Genomic DNA, 16,522 nt, shown 5'->3' with positions numbered 1-16,522 from the left:
AGGTAGAAGAGTAAGAGGGAGGGGGGAGAGAGAGAGAAAGAGAGAAAGAGAGAGAGAGAGAGAGAACACGCTAGATCCTCTGGAACCAGCAACAAAGCTTCTTTAGAGAGACTGGGTAAAGAATAGTTTATAAAGTGGTCCCTTGAAATGATCTCAAAAAAAAAAAAACAAAAAAAAAATAAAAAAAAAAAAAAAAAAAAAAAAGAAGCAATAGCCTATTCTTTAAACAACATGAGATTAAATTCCAGAAGAAATCACGGAAAGTGGTTACCTCTACAGAGAAGGGATCAGGAATTGGGATGAATTAACTAAGGGAAAATTCTATAGGATTATATGAGTTTTTAAAACAATGTTCATGTTACTTTAAAAGGTAAATAGGTGCCCTGCCAAATGAAGGACTTAGCACCCAGGGTTATCAACTGTGTTAGGAATCAGGGAGTGCTGGGAGAAGAAAGTGTAATTGATGGCCTTGTACAAAGTGTCTTGGATTCTTACCAAGGCTCTGGCAGTCCAGTGTCCTTTGTCCTGCTTCCTTCTTGTTTGCATCAATATTTGCCTTCTGAGGCTCCAGTCTGGGGTGAGAGCTCATTTTCTGTTTGCATAATTGCCTGGCTCCTCTGGCCAAAGGACGCTCTGCTTCTGGCAGCTGAGGATTCCAGTAGACAGCTTCTAAACCATGGCTTTCCCTGAGGGATTTGGATGGGGGGCAGCCACCGCAGCTTATCAAGTGGAAGGTAGGGGCCACTCTCTCCCCTTCACTGGGGTAGGAATGCTTTATTTCTGGTGTGTTCTCTGTACCTGAGGAAGGTGGTGGGGTAAAGAGGCAAAAAGAAAAGCAGCAAGGAACTGAACAGTCCACAATGCTATCAAGTCCACAATGAATTTGTTTCCCTTTTAGAACGTGTCGTGGGTGGAGGCTCACATTCTCTTGTCTCTTTCTTTAGACACAAGGGTGGAGAGATGAAGAGGTGAAAACTAAGCTGTGGCTGGATTTTCACTCAGTCCAAACTCAGCTGAGACATCAGTTTACATAGGATCAGTTGCTTTTATAATTGGTTTCTAGAACCCATTTGCCCCAACTCCTCTACAAAGGAGAACCACTTCTTCTATTGGCTGGGAAAATATTGGGTCAATTTTCTCAAAGAGCCCTCCATTAATTGGGAAAAGTTCCCTGTTCTATTCTTAGTGAGCCCTAAGCCTAATCTTGTATGCCACCCTGTTTCCTGGGGCAGCTGAGAAGTAAATGGAAGCAAACGGCAAAAAGCACCCAGAGTAGCCTTGGAGCCAGGGTTCTAGTCCTCACCCTCCCACACAGGAGTGTGTGAATTCTTTGTCCGCCTTAATTCTCAGTTTCTTCATCTGTGAAATAGGAAGATTAGCTTTACTTTTCTAAAACACATGTATTCCCTCCACCCAAGGGAGTTAGAGATTGTTAATAGCTACCATGGGGAAAATATTTATTTGCTCAAATAAGTATGTGAAACCGTGGATTAAACAAAGCTGAGTGAGTTATTGTAGTAGTTTCCTAGGATTGTGGCAATAAATTATCACGAACTGCGGGGCGTAAACAACATAAATTATCCTCTTACAGTCTGGAGGCCAGAACTGGCCACTGGAGGATGTAATTAGCCGGGTTAAGATGAGATCGTACTGGCATAGGGCAGAACTGTGATCCAATATGACTGGTGTCCTAAGAAGAAGGAAATTTGGACACCAAGACATTTGGAAATCTGAAATAAGAAAATGTGTGCTGGGCACGGTGGCTCACGCCTGTAATCTGAGCGCTTTGGGAGGCCGAGGAGGGTGGATCACGAGGTCAAGAGATCGAGACCATCCTGGTCAACATGGTGAAACCCCGTCTCTACTAAAAATACAAAAAAATTAGCTGGGCATGGTGGTGTGTGCCTGTAGTCCCAGCTACTCGGGAGGCTGAGGCAGGAGAATTGCTTGAACCCAGGAGGCAGAAGTTACGGTGAGCCGAGATGGTGCCATTGCACTCCAGCCTGGGTAAGAAGAGCGAAACTCCATCTCAAAAACAAAAAAGAAAGAAAGAAAGAAGAAAATGTGGACACAGAGACAAGGAGAACATCATAGGACAAGAGAGAGAGATTGGAATGTTACTGTAAGCTAAAGAGCAATGGCCACCAACAGAAATTAGAAAGAGACAAGCAGCATTTTACCTACAGTCTTGGTGGAGCATGGGTCTGCAGACACCTTGATTTTGGACTTGCAGCCTCTAGAAGTGTGAGATAATATATTTCTGTTGTTTAAACCTTTCATGTTGTGGCTGTTTGTTACAGCACCCCTGGAAAACTTATACACCAAGAAAAACAGGTTAATCAATCAATGAAATAATGACTGCTCTGGTAAGTGCTGCAGTGATGATAGGATGTTGTGGGAAAGGGTCATGTGGAAACCAGTTCTTCAGGATGGGTCATCAAGGAGGATCTCTGTGAACTAGCATTATTCCATCTAATCTTAAGGGGTGAGGAGGAGAGTGCCATTTGAATATGGGGAGAGCTTTCTAGACAAAGAAACAGGACAAGTTGATCTTGGTACAACCCATGCTGGTTGTGATTCTAAGCTTCGATAGCTGTTTCCCCATCCTGTAGAATGGGAATGAGGAATCCCTACTACACAGTTGTGATAACCACCATGTAGAAGACATCTATCGCTGAGTGATTATATATATTATTACACATATATGATCTGTGATACAAAGCTCTTTTTCTCTTATATATATGAACTCTGAATTGTTAACTTTATATTTTATTTTATTTTTATTTTTCTTATAACAAAGCTCTTTTAAGGACATCTGACAATGTCCTGGTTAGCTCGGCTTCCATGCTACCTTTCTCGCTATATGGGATCTTCTTTCGTCTTCTTCCTGATAATTTCCACTTTGTGGCAGAGGATGACTGAATAGGCTGACCCTCTAGGAATAAAAACAAAAACAATAATTTTGGTGAGTTTCCTTCTTAGAAGAGAGGTCAGAAAAATTAGAGAAAGCATGGTAGAACACTGGAATGGAGTAAATAGAATCAGATTCTAAAAGCAACAAAACATTGGTGATTATGAAGATGAGCTTTGGGGCAAGACTCGTTGGATTTGGAGTCTATCTCTCCTTTTACTAAATTTGTGACTTTGACCAAATGACTGATCTTCTCTGTGCCTCGTCACCTGTAGGATGGAGATTCTTATGGAGTCTCCTGTGTAGTACAGCTATGAGGTTTAAATAAGATAATGTGTGTTAAGTGCTTGGCATTTAGTAAGTGTTCAATGCATGATATTCATACTTGAAGGGATCACAGAAGGATTACAAAGAATGATTCACTGTGGAACTCAACGGTTAACTTGGCATAAATATGCAATTAGTTATACAAGACAATAGAGTGGGTTTCAACTACCAGCGTTCGGTTCCTGCCGGCTTAGGACCTGGAGGTAACCTTAACTGGTCCATTCTGAGCTCCTCTCCTCACATGATCTCAATCGTGTTGCATCCCTTCTGTCTGCTTGGAGCCAGCTTGTCCTATGCTCTTTGGATTTTGGCTTGTTCCTGCCAAATTTTGAGGTCTTTATTTGCAGCCTCTGACCTGCCATTAACTATCTATCTGTAGCTGCCTGGGTAGGGTACTTGATCCAGCGTGCTCTGCCAAGAGCCATCAGTCTGCTCTCTTTGTCAACTCACAGAATAACTTTTGCATGTCTGCTTGTTTTCTAACCTAGGAGCCCTTACTGATCCTTTCATGCTGTGTTTGAATTTTAGCTCAGCACTTACTAGCAGAGTGACTTTGGGCAAATAATGTATTTAAGCCTCAGTTTCCTTATTTGTGAAATTTGAAAAGTAGTCATACTCATTTTCTAGATTCGTTCTGGGGATTGAAGAGGTAAGCATATGCAACTGTGGTGTAAGAGTGCCTGGCATGTAGTACTCACAAAATACTGATATTAATGCCTATACTATTATTATTTTTCTTTCTCCTGGCTGAATTCTGTTGTGCTCTGAGAGAAGGAGAGTTACACTGTCTACTCCATTTAGTGAAAATGGTCATTTTTGTTTTGATAGCTAATTAGAATCTATTCCCTCCTTGCTCATGCTTGGCTAGTTCACCAGCAGTTGCCAGGAGAGTTACTGTTTAACCATTTCTCCCACCGTCGACTGGATTACAGTACAGGAAGTTAACTCGTGGCTTTATCAAATCAGCATGGCTTGGATTTTAAAGCTGGGGACAGCCTGTCTCTTTTTGATTTTGATAATCTTTGCACTTTGTGCCGCCCTGGCCTCTGAAGGTCTATAGATCCTTTGGAAGTCAGAGGCACACAGCAGAACCGAGGACTGAGCATGAATTGTATTTGTAAAAAAAAATCTAACACTTTGAAGTTTTCTTATGAAACATTACCATATATCTCTTTCTATTGTCTCTCTTTCCACTGCATTTCAAAATACTGTTGTCTGTATCCATGTATTTGTTTTGAGATACTCTCTTGAATTCCCTGAAGAATAACTAGTGTACCTTCCCTCACTCTCATTGCAAAAATGGAAATATTTTGTCTACATATAGAAAATACTGTTGGGGTCTTTGCAGTTGGGGCTCGCTGAGAGGGGCAGGGACTGGGCCTTATCATTGGGTCTCCTAACACATTGGCTCCTTGGTTGGGTATTTTGCCAGAATCCCCGCCTTTGCTTTGTTCTGTCCTTGTTCAGATCCCTTCTATCTCTCCTCTGGCTATTTCACCGTTTATGGTCTTAAGAAAGAGTTTAATGTTTATTATCTAAGAGTTGACTGCATGGTGCCTTGAGCCTTTTGGAGGAAAGCAGAATATAAATCTAATAATAAATAACAAATAAATGATATAAGCAGGAGGGAAATTATGTGTTTTAGGTGAGTTGTAAAGAACCGTGTAAAACCTGTAAAATGTATTTGTTAGACTAAGAGGCAGGGAAGAGAGTGCAAAAATCATTGTACATACAGAAGTGAGTCTCCCGCAATATTTTTAAGTACAGAAAAATTCCCATGATTTTTAACCCCTTGTAAAGTGGATTCTGTTGTCTGTTTTTGGCTGCAGAGAACATGAGTCACAAAAACACCAAGTAGCTCTGTGGTGTTTTGTTTACTTTGATGGCTGGCCACGGAGGAGCTATGAAAATGACATTTAGGACCCAATTCTACTGTTCTTATGAGCTTATAACTCCCAGTGATTTCAGGAAAGGCTCTTAAGGGTTCAAACCTGCTTTGCAAAATCCCACAAATCCTAAGCAAAGTCTAAACTACTGTGTTCATGCTTCCTAGTAGGATCTGAGTTTGTGGTTCTTAAGGAGCCAAAGACCTCAGTTTTAGGAATGTTATTGTGAATCCTTGATGCTGCACTTGATGCTAATGTAATAGTTGATTTTAAGTTTGACTTTGGTTTTATGGTGGCAGAAATTGGGGGTTGCCTCAGGGTTGGGCCGACTCTGTTTGCCATGATATGTTAGAGGTAGATTCTTATAGTTAAGACATTTGGGTGTTTTTGTTTTTGTTTTTTTTTTTTCTCTTAAAATATCGGAAAATAAACATGGCACTTGTATTTTTTGGTTTTAAGTTGAGTTTATGGTGTTCCTATATAGGCTGTTTTTTGTTTGGTCCATATATATATATATATATATATATATATATAAACTCAACTGATCCACGCAAACCTGAGCTGGGGGCACACTTCCTCTACTTGTTGTAAATGTCAGCACAGGCCCTATATTTCTCTAAGGCCACTTCCTGTTTGCTTTCTTCACTCAACAGATTTTAACTGTGTGTCTTTGTCTCTGTTTTCTGCTAAACCTCAGGGATTAAATAAGCATTGCAGTTTGAGACTTGATCTCTGGGTTGCCCTTGGTATTCTTCCAGAAAAGGAATTCCATATAGATCTGCTTCTTTTCCGGACCACCTAAGAAAGAAGGAAGGGAAGCAGACTTAAAGCTTGGTCATTTATTTCTTGGTATGTAAGGAAACAGGGAGCAGAGAAGTGGACATTTACCAATGAAATTTATCGTAGTTGAAAGTTGACATGACAGAAACCATTCTTATTTTTTTCCCCCAATTTCAAGTTTGAAATTCAAGGCAGGGCGCAGTGGCTCATGCCTGTAATCCCAGCACTTTGGGAGGCCAAGGCGGGCAGATCACAAGGTCAAGAGATCGAGACCATCCTCGTCAACATGGTGAAACCCTGTATCTACTAAAAAATACAAAAATTAGCAGTCATGGTGGTGTGTGCCTATAGTCCCAGCTACTTGGGAGGCTAAGGCAGGAGAATTGCTTGAACCCGGGAGGCAGAGATTGCAGTGAACCGAGATTGTACCACTGCACTAGAGCCCAGCACCTGGTGACAGAGCGAGACTCTGTCTCAAAAACAGCAACAACAACAACAGCAAAAAGTTTGAAATTCACAAAATATCAAATATTTTCCTCCTTTTTCATTGTACCATGAAATTAATGATGTAGGCATCATTCAAAGATTATAACTTAGAACAGGATGATATTCAAATATTAATCATCATATATACTACCATGCTCACCCATCAGATGCCAACTGTAAACAGTAGGCATAGACTAGACTGGCATTTACATTGGCAGGTCAGAGTGGATGTCAGCCATAAACAACTACCGAGGCCACGTTTAGATGTATTCATTGAATTTCAGCCTTGTGCTTAGGAGAGGGGCACATCTGAAATATGTCGAACTCCTTTTATAGACTGTCACTGGAGAGTTGAATCACTTCTCCAAGTCTCCAATTTCTCATGTGCAAATTCCTAATGCTGATCTCTCTCTTTTTAAAAAATTTCATTGGATGAATATTGGAGACCTTTTTCTTACATTTTGAGCTTCTTTGGACCTAGGTGAATTCCTTTAATACTTTAGCTGTGTTAGGACTTTAGCTGAATTCATTCTGTTTTTCAACTCCTCTATTGAATATTTATTTTTGAAAATCATATTTCTAACTTTTAGGAATTAATTATTTAATTGCTTCTGTTTTAGGAAGTCATGTTTTATTTTCTGGATGTTGTCACCTCTCGAATCTCTTTAATAATGCTAATTTTAAAACTTAAGTTCCTGATCCAGCGATTTTGCTTCTGGGTATTTACCCCAAAGATTTGAAATCAGTACGTAAAAGCGATGTCTGCATTTCCATATTCATTTCAGCATTATTCACTATATCTTTATTGGAATCAAACTAAGTGTCCATAAACAGATGAATGGATAAAGAATATGTGGAAAAATTACACAATGAAAAACTATTCAGCCTTATAAAAAAGGAAATTCTGTCCTTTGAGACAATATGGAGGAGCCTGGAGGACATTGTGCTAAGTGAAATAAGGCAGGCACAGAAAGACAAATACTGCATGTTCTCACTTACATGTAGAATCTAAAACAATCAAAACCATAGAAGCAGAGAACAGAATAGTGGTTACATAGGCTAGCGGGTGGGGGGAATCTTGGGAGATGATGACCAGAGGGTAAAAAACCTCAGTCAGACAGGAGAATTTTTTTTTGAGACCTATTGCATAGGGTAGTGAATATGGTTAATAATATAGTACATTTGAAAATTGTTAAGAGAGTAGATTTCAAATTATTCCACCAAAAAAAATTAAGTATTTTAGATGATGAATATGTTAGCTAACTTGATTTAATTTTTAAAATTTGTATTCATAAATAATAACATTGCTTCATACCTTGTAAATATACACAATTATAAATGATCAATTTAGAATAAAAACTTTAAAAATTAATTTCTCTTTTTTTGCATGTATCATAAAAAGAATTTTGGTCCTTATTTTTCAGGTTACTTGTTTTTTGTCAAATGCCTTATGATGTTTATGAATGAATGATTATATTGATAATACCACTAACTGATTTAGACTTCCTTTGAAGTTAGATAGTTCTATTAACTGAGTCAGGGACCGCTCCGTAAGCAATAGAATTCTGTGTAAGTTGGCGGGATCTACTGACATTCAGTCGTCTCACAAATGATTATGGGCATGAAGGGAGACACCCAAAATTTAGACTTTGATAACTGCCAGATAACAAGGACTTTATAAGAAGAGTATGTTTAGTTTTAACTTCTGTGTTTCTTTGCATGCCCTTTCAAGTTCATGTTTTTAGCTTGAGAGTGTGTTCTGCTTTTTTCTGTGGCTTCAGTACCCATGATAGGAGTCCTACCCAGTCACACGTCTCACTTTTATGAAGCATTTCTTAGGAATTCAACATGGGCTAAAGGCAGAGCAACGACCCTGTTGATGGAGAAGAAAAACCCATCAAATCAGCAGTAAGATAGATAATCCTTTCATTACCATAATGATTGCTCTGAAGCCTGGTCCTCTCTCCCTATTGGTTATCCCAGAAAAGTACTTTAGTACATGTGGTATTCTGGGACCATTTCTGTTCTTTTGTTTTCAGTCAGTTATGGATTTCTTCTCTCATTTATTGTTATTGCAATGGGGATGTGAGAAGAAAAGGAATTAAATATGTTCGCTGTATTCCCCACCTTGAACTGGAAATGTTTATTAACACAAGTAAAGACTTTAATATAATATTAAGTTATGTAGAAGTCTTTATTAACATGCATTAATATTTGAAAGTGCCTCATAAATCATGAGGTACTATTTAAAGTTAATGAATGAATTCCCCCCCACCCTTTTACCATTATCATCCTCCTTGTCATCATTAATATATCCAATTTCTAGAAATTTTCTAGTCCTATGCTTTTTAATAAAGAAGATGGGTACTATATACTAAATGTGTGTGTTCCCCTCGGGTTCATAGATTGAAACCCTAATCCTCATATGTGATGGTATTTGGAGGTGGGGCCTTTGAGAGGTGGTTAGTCAGTGATACGGTTTGGCTGTGTCCCCACCCAAATCTCATCTTGAATTAAAGATCCTGTATGTAATTCCCACATGTTGTGTGAGACCCAGTAGGAGAAAATTGAATTATGGGGGCAGTTTCCCCCATACTGTTCTCATGGAAATGAATACGTCTTACAAGATCTGATGGTTTGATAAGGGGTTTCCCCTTTCACTTGGTCCTCATTCTCTCTTGCCTGCTGCTATATAATACATACCTTTCACCTCCCACCATGATTGTGAGGCCTCCCCAGCCACGTGGAACTCTGAGTCCATTAAATCTCTTTTTCTTTATAAATTACCCAGTCTCAGGTATGTCTTTATTAGCAGCATGAAAGACTAATACAATCAGAAAGGCAGAGTTCTCATTAATGGAAATTTTGCCTCATAGTAAATAAAAGGGATCCTAGCCATGTGGGAATGCAGCAAGAAGACAGCCATTTGTCAACCAGCAAGGAGCCCTCACCAGAACCTGACTGCACTGACACTTTGATCTTAGACTTTCAGTCTCCAGAAATGTGAGGAATACATTTCTGTTCTTTTCTTTTTTTTTCAATTTTACTTCAAGTTCTGGGATACATGTGCTGAACATGCAGGTTTGTTACATACATATATGTGTGCCATGGTAGTTTGCTGCACCTATCAACCTGTCATCTAGGTTTTAAGCCCCACATGCATGAGGTGTTTGTCCTAATGCTCTCCTTTCCCCCATCCCCTGACAGGCCCCGGTGTGTGGTATTCCCCTCCCTGAAGACACTGTGGCAATTCCTCAAGAATCTAGAACCAGAAATACCATTTGACCCGGCAATCCCATTACTGGGTATATACCCAAAGGATTATAAATCATTGTACTATGAAGACACACACATATTTATGTTTATTGCAGCAATATTTACAATAGCAAAGACTTGGAGCCAACTCAAATGCCCAACAAAAATAGACTGAATAAAGAAAATGTGGCATATATATATATATATATATATATACATACAATGGAATAGTGTGCAGCCATAAAAATTGAGTTCATGTTCTTTTCAGGGACATAGATGAAGCTGGAAACCATCATCCTCAGAAAACTAACACAGGAACAGAAAACCAAACACTGCACGTTATCACTCATAAGTGGGAACTGAACAATTTCTGTTCTTTATAAGCCAGCCAGCCTATGGCATTCTGTTATACCAGCCAGAATGGACTAAGAAAATGAGCTAATGTGGAATTAATGGAATTTCAGACAGAATAACAAGAGAAAGCAAAATATTCAGATGCTGTAAGAAAAGTCATAGTGGATTGGGGGTGATTATGACCGAGAAAGATCACGTGTCTAGGCATCTGTTTGTGATGTTGCTGATCTAAGCCATTTGCATGTTTCATAATTTATTACCTCTTTCAGTTTCTGAACACAGATTCTGCATTTACCAAGTTTTCTAGTACCTCAGTTGGCTTCATGGTCAGTGCTGAAAAATATCTTCTGCCCTCACTATGTGTATATGTAAGTTATTTATCGATAAGAGTTGGCCTGCCTGTTTGTACATTCTATTTTTTTTACAAGATTTATTTATTTATTTAGAGATGGAGTCTTACTCTGTCACCCAGGCTGGAGTAAAGTGGCACGATTTTGGCTCACTGCAACCTCTGCCTCCTGGGTTCAAGTGATTCTCCTGCCTCAGTCTCCCAAGTAGCTGGGATTAAAGTGCATGCCACCACATCCGGCTAATTTTTGTATTTTTAGTAGAGACAGGGTTTCATCACATTGGCCAGGCTGGTCTTGAACTCTTGACCTCAAGAGTTCTGCCTGCCTCGGCCTCCTAAAGTGCTGGGATTACAGGAGTGAGCCACCGTGCCCGGCTGTATATTCCTTTGCATCAGCAATGTTCTGAGTATAGTGGATGTTAATCACATATGTTTAGAAATATTTTTTGTATTATGAAAGGAATACAAGATAATTTTAGAACATTTAAAAGATACAAACAAGCCGAAAATAAAATAATCAGCCAATAGCTATTTAAAATATTTGAATATGTATTTTTAGTATTTTTCTATGTACTCACAGACTTACATGTACATATACACTTATTTCTCTGATAAGAGCATTCTGTAAATGATTGTGGCTTTCTTAACACACTTAGAAATATCTTGATAAGCTATAACATGTCTCTGCATCTTTTCTCCTCTTCCTGTTTCCTCTCTCCCTTATCTATCTTTCTACAGTGCACATGGATGTTACACAGAAAGCTAAAAATTAGTCGATATATTTAACCTTGAGAAACAAGATAAAAATAACTGTATCTTAATAATTTGTTTTGTGTATGGGCTCTATCTCTTGGACCACATAGTCATACATGAATTTTTTAGTCACTACTAAATTAGTCAGTTAAGAGAGGACATTTGTTTACTCAAATAAATACGTGCCAGCTTTGTGCTGTAGGAAATAAGGTGATAAGTTGTGCCGTTCCTTTCTCGGCTTGCCCATCTGGTAGGGGTTGCTTTCTAGCTAAATTCACTGGTGCTCAAGGTTAAATGAATCTTTAAAAATTATTAGACCGTCACACAAGTGCCCAAATCAGAAATACATTAGACTGTTCATCTTACTCCTTCCTTTATTTTACCAATTACTTTTTATTCTATCTCCTCTAAACCTCTTGATTAGACCCATCTTCTTCATTGCTACTACCTTTTCTTTAGTTCTGGAACTTAGCATTTCTTGTCTTCTTAAAGTCTCCTTCTCTCCTCTCCACTCTAGCATGGTATTTTACAATTCTGACCACATTATTCCATTTTCTGAGAGAGAGGATGAGCTCTGAAATCAAACAGACTAGTTTAAACCCTGACTCCACCACTTACCAATTGTATAATCTTGGAAGATATCTGAGCTTTGCAGGGTTCAGTTTCCTTACTGGCAAAATGAGAATGATGATAGTGCCTATCTTGGGATTGTTGTAAATATAAATATGTCCATAAGAATCAAGTGCATAGAACAGTGCTGTGCAAATATTAACTGTTCAATACATTTTAACAATTATTTAAAAACTCGAAATGTCTTCTGACCTTCTACAGGATAATTTCTGAAATTCTTTCCTAGCAGAAAAAAACTCTTCAATTTTCTTTTTCTTTTCTTTTTTTTTTAAGGAAGAAATAAAAACATCTTTATTCTCAGCATGATTGTATACATAAAAAATCTTAAGGAATCTCCATTAAGCACTAGAACTAATCAATGAGTTTAGCAAAGTCTCAAAATACAAGGTCAGTACACAAAAGTCAATGACATTTTTATGTACTGGCAATGAACAATTGAAAAATGTAATTTTAAAATACCATTTGTAGAAACATCAAAAATACAAAGTATTAACAAAATGTGTATGAGACCTGGGCACTACAAAATATTGATGAATTTTTAAATATAACAAAAAGAAGTGTTGTAACATGCACAGGGACTGGAAGGTTCAATATTGTGAAGATACTGAGTTTTCCTAAAATTGATCTATAGAGTCAAGGTAATTCTGATCAAACTCTTAACACTAGGCCTTTTTTTAAATATAGAAATTGACCAACTTATTGTAAAATTTATATGTAAATTCGAAGGACCTAGAATAGCCAAATAATTATATATATATACACATGTTGTATATAATTTTTTTATTGCACTTTAGGTTCTGGGGTACAAGTGCAGAACATGCAGGATTGTTGCATAGGTACATAGAAGGCAATGTGATTTGCTGCCTCCATCCCCATCACCTACATCTGGCATTTCTCTCCATATTATCCCTCCCCAACCTCCCTGTCCCCTGCTGTCCCTCCCCTATTCCACCCAACTGACCCCAGTGTGTGATGCTCCCCTGCGTGTGTCCATATGTTATCATTCTTCAACACCCACCTATGAGTGAGAACATGTGGCGTTTGATTTTCTGTTCTTGTGTCAGTTTGCTGAGAGTGATGGATTTCAGGTTCATCCGTGTCCATAGAAAGGACATGACCTCATCGTTTTTTATGGCTGCATAGTAATCCATGGTGTATATGTGCCACATTTTCCCTGTCCAGTCTATCATTGATGGGTATTTGGGTTGGTTCCCGGTCTTTGCCATTGTAAACAATGCCGCAATGAACATATGTGTGCATATGTCTTTATAATAGAATGATTTATAATCCTTTGGGTATATACCCAGTAATGGGATTGCTGGGTCAAATGGAATTTCTATTTCTAGGTCCTTGAGGAAGCACCACACTGTCTTCTGCAATGGTTGAACTAATTTACACTCCCATCAACAACGTAAAAGTGTTCCTATTTCTCCACATCCTCTTCAGCATCTGTTGTCTCCAGATTTTTTAATGATTGCCATTCTAACTGGCTTGAGATGGTATCTCAATGTGGTTTTGATTTGTATTTCTCTAATGACCAGTGATGATGAGCATTTTTTCATGTTTGTTGGCTTCATATATGTCTTCTTTTGAAAAGTGTCTGTTCATGTCCTTCCCCCACTTTTGAATGGGTTTGTTTTTTTTTTTTTTTTGAAAATCTTTTAGTTCTTTGTAGATTCTGGATATTAACCCTTTGTCAGATGGGTAGATTGCAGAAATGTTTTCCCATTCTGTTGGTTGTTGGTTCACTCTAAAGATTGATTCTTTTGTTGTACAGGAGCTCAGGAGTTTAATTAGATCCTTTTAGTCTATTTTGGCTTTTGTTGCTAATGCTTTTGGTGTTTAGTCATGAAGTCCTTGCGTATGCTTATGTCCTGATTGGTTTTGCCTAGGCTTTCTTCTAGGGTTTTTATGGTTTTAGGTCTTATGTTTAAGTCTTTAATCCATCTGGAGTTAATTTTAGTGTAAGGTGTCAGGAAGGGGTCCAGTTTCTGCTTTCTGCACATGGTTAGCCAGTTATCCCAACACCATTTATTAAACAGGGAATCCTTTCCCCATTGCTTGTTTTTGTCAGGTTTGTCAAAGATCAGATGTTTGTAGATGTGTGGCATTACCTCTGTGGCCTCTGTTCTGTTCCATTGGTCTATATCTCTGTTTTGGTACCAGTACCATGCTGTATTGATTACTGTAGCCTTGTGGTATAGTTTGAAGTCAGGTAGCATAATGCCTCCATCTTTGTTCTTTTTGCTTAGGATTGTCTTGGCTATGCAGGCTCTCTTTTGGTTCCATATGAAGTTTAAGTTTGTTTTTTCCAGTTCTGTGAAGAAGGTCATAGGTAGCTTGATTGGGGATAGTGTCGAATCTATAAATTACTTTGGGCAGTATGGCCATTTTCATGATATTAATTCTTCCTAACCATGAGCATGGAATGTTTCTCCATCTGTTTGCATCCTCTCTTATTTCTTTGAGCAGTGGTTTGTGGTTCTCCTTGAAGAGGTTCTTTACATCCTTTGTTAGTTGCATTCCTAGGTATTTTATTCTCTTTGTAGCAATTGTGAATGGCAGTTCACTCTTGATTTGGCTCTCTTTTAGTCCATTACTGGTGTATGGGAATGCTTGTGATTTCTGCACATTGATTTTGTATTCTGTGACTTTGCTGATGTTCCTTATCAGGTTCAGGAGATTTTGGGCTGAGACAATGGGGTTTTCTAAATATACAATCATGTAGTCTGCAAATAGAGACAATTTGGCTTCCTCCTTTCCTAATTGAATAGGCTTTATTTCTTTTTTCTTGCCTGATTGCTCTGGCTAGAACTTCCAATACTATATTGAACAGGATTGGTGAGAGAGGGCATCCTGTCTAGTGCCAGATTTCAAAGAGAATGCTTCCAGTTTTTGCCCATTCAGTATGATATTGGCTGTGGGTTTGTTGTAAATAGCTTTTGTTATTTTGTGATACGCACCATCGAGGCCACGTTTATTGAGGGTTTTTAGCATAAAGCGTTGTTGAATTTTATCGAAGGCCTTTTCTGCATCTATTGAGATAATCATGTGGTTTTTGTCTTTGGTTCTGTTTATGTGATGGATTACATTTATAGACTTGCGTATGTTGAACCAGCCTTGCATCCCCGGGATGAAGCCTACTTGATCATGGTGGATAAGCTTTTGGATGTGCTGTCGCAATTGGCTTGCCAGTATTTTACTGAAGATTTTTGCATCTATATTCATTATGGATATTGGCCTGAAGTTTTCTTTTTTTTGTTCAGTCTCTGCTGGGTTTTGGTATCAGGATGATGTTGATCTCATAAAATGATTTGGGAAGGATTCTCTCTTTTTGGATTGTTTGGAATAGTTTCAGATGGCGTAGTACCAGCTCCTCTTTGTATGTCTGGTAGAATTTGGCCGTGAACCCACCTGGACCTGGGCTTTTTTTGGTTGGTAGGCTCTTAATTGCTGCCTCAACTTCAGCCCTTGTTGTTGGTCTATTCAGGGTTTTGACTTCTTCCTGGTTTAGGCTTGGGAAGGTGCAAGTGTCCAGGAATCTATCCATTTCTTCCAAGTTTATTGGTTTATGTGCATAGAAGTGTTTGTAGTAATCTCTGATGGTGGTTTGTATTTCTGAGTAATTGGTGGTGATATTCCCTTTATCATTTTCTATTGAATCTATTTGATTCTTCTCTCTTTTCTATTTATTAATCTCACTAGTGGTCTATTTTGTTGATCTTTTAAAAAAATCAGCTCCTAGATTTATTGATTTTTTTGAAGGGTTTTTTGTGTCTCTATCTCCTTCAGTTCTGCTCTGATCTTAGTTATTTCTTGTCTCTGCAATCTTTTGTGTTTTTCTGATCTTGCTTCTCTAGCTCTTTTCATTTTGAGAAGTGGGTGTTGATTTTAGATCTTTCCTTGCTTCTCATGTGGGCATTTATTGCTATACATTTCACTCTAGACGCTGCTTTAAATGCATCCCAGAGATTCTGGTACATTGTGTCTTTGTACTAGCCGGTTTTGAAGAATATCTTTATTTCTGCCTTCATTTCATTGTTTATCCAGTCAACATTCAAGAGCCAGTTTTTCAGTTTCCATGAGGTTGTGCAGTTCTGAGTTAGTTTCTTAATCCTGTGTTCTAATTTCATTGCACTGTGATCTGAGAGTCTGTTATGATTTCCATTCTTTTGCATTTGCTGTGGAGTGATTTAGTTCCAATTATGTGGTCAATTTTAGAGTAGGTGAGATGTGGTGCTGAGAAGAATGTATATATTGTGGATTTGTGGTGGAGAGTTCTGTAGATGTCTATTAGGTTTGCTTGGTCCAGATCTGCGTTCAAGTCCTAGATATTTTTGTTAATTTTGTGTCTCGTTGATCTAATATTGATAGTGGAGAACCCTGCAATTTTCCCTCTGACTACAACTCCAGTTTCTCCTGTTACTTCTTCTCTATATGTATCCTACTCTTTGACCGAAATACAGCATATGCAATTTGCTAAATGTGTCATGTCCCTCATGCCTCTGTACCTTTGCACATGCTGTTCCCTTTGCTTGAATATACATGACTATTGGCATCAACAGAGATCAAAAGGTGACAAAGATCCAGCCTATCTCACCTCTAGGCTGGAGCTTCAGCTACTCCAGCACACTGCCTCTTTCATCTTTATCTTTTATAATACTCTCCCAAGTGTGTTACTGTGAACTTGGCAATGGTAGTAAAGGACTCAGTGACTAATGGGGCAAAGGAAATCCCTGAAAGAGGTTTTTAGTATATATGAACAAATATTATTATATTATCCATTTGGAA

The 16,522-nt window shown here is 38.4% G+C and overlaps 1 protein-coding gene across 3 annotated transcripts in view; it reads left to right on the top strand.

Annotated features, from left to right (window-relative positions):
• Positions 1-575: 575 nt before the first annotated feature.
• LOC108290099 (cytosolic beta-glucosidase) overlaps positions 576-16,522 on the top strand; it is a 127,624-nt gene continuing 111,677 nt past the window's right edge. For all 3 annotated transcript variants that reach the window (XR_001819431.2, XR_001819430.2, XM_017509816.2), the window contains exon 1: positions 576-734. Coding sequence is in view for 1 of the 3 variants with exons in the window: in XM_017509816.2 (XP_017365305.1) it covers positions 677-734 (58 nt within the window). In the remaining 2 variants the exon portion in view is untranslated. The remainder of the gene's footprint in view (positions 735-16,522) is intronic.

This window comes from Cebus imitator, unplaced genomic scaffold, assembly GCF_001604975.1.
Source record: "Cebus imitator isolate Cc_AM_T3 unplaced genomic scaffold, Cebus_imitator-1.0 Scaffold422, whole genome shotgun sequence".
NCBI lineage: Eukaryota > Metazoa > Chordata > Mammalia > Primates > Cebidae > Cebus > Cebus imitator.
The sequence above is the reverse complement of the archived record's forward strand: the minus strand, read 5'-3'. Positions and strand labels throughout refer to the sequence as shown.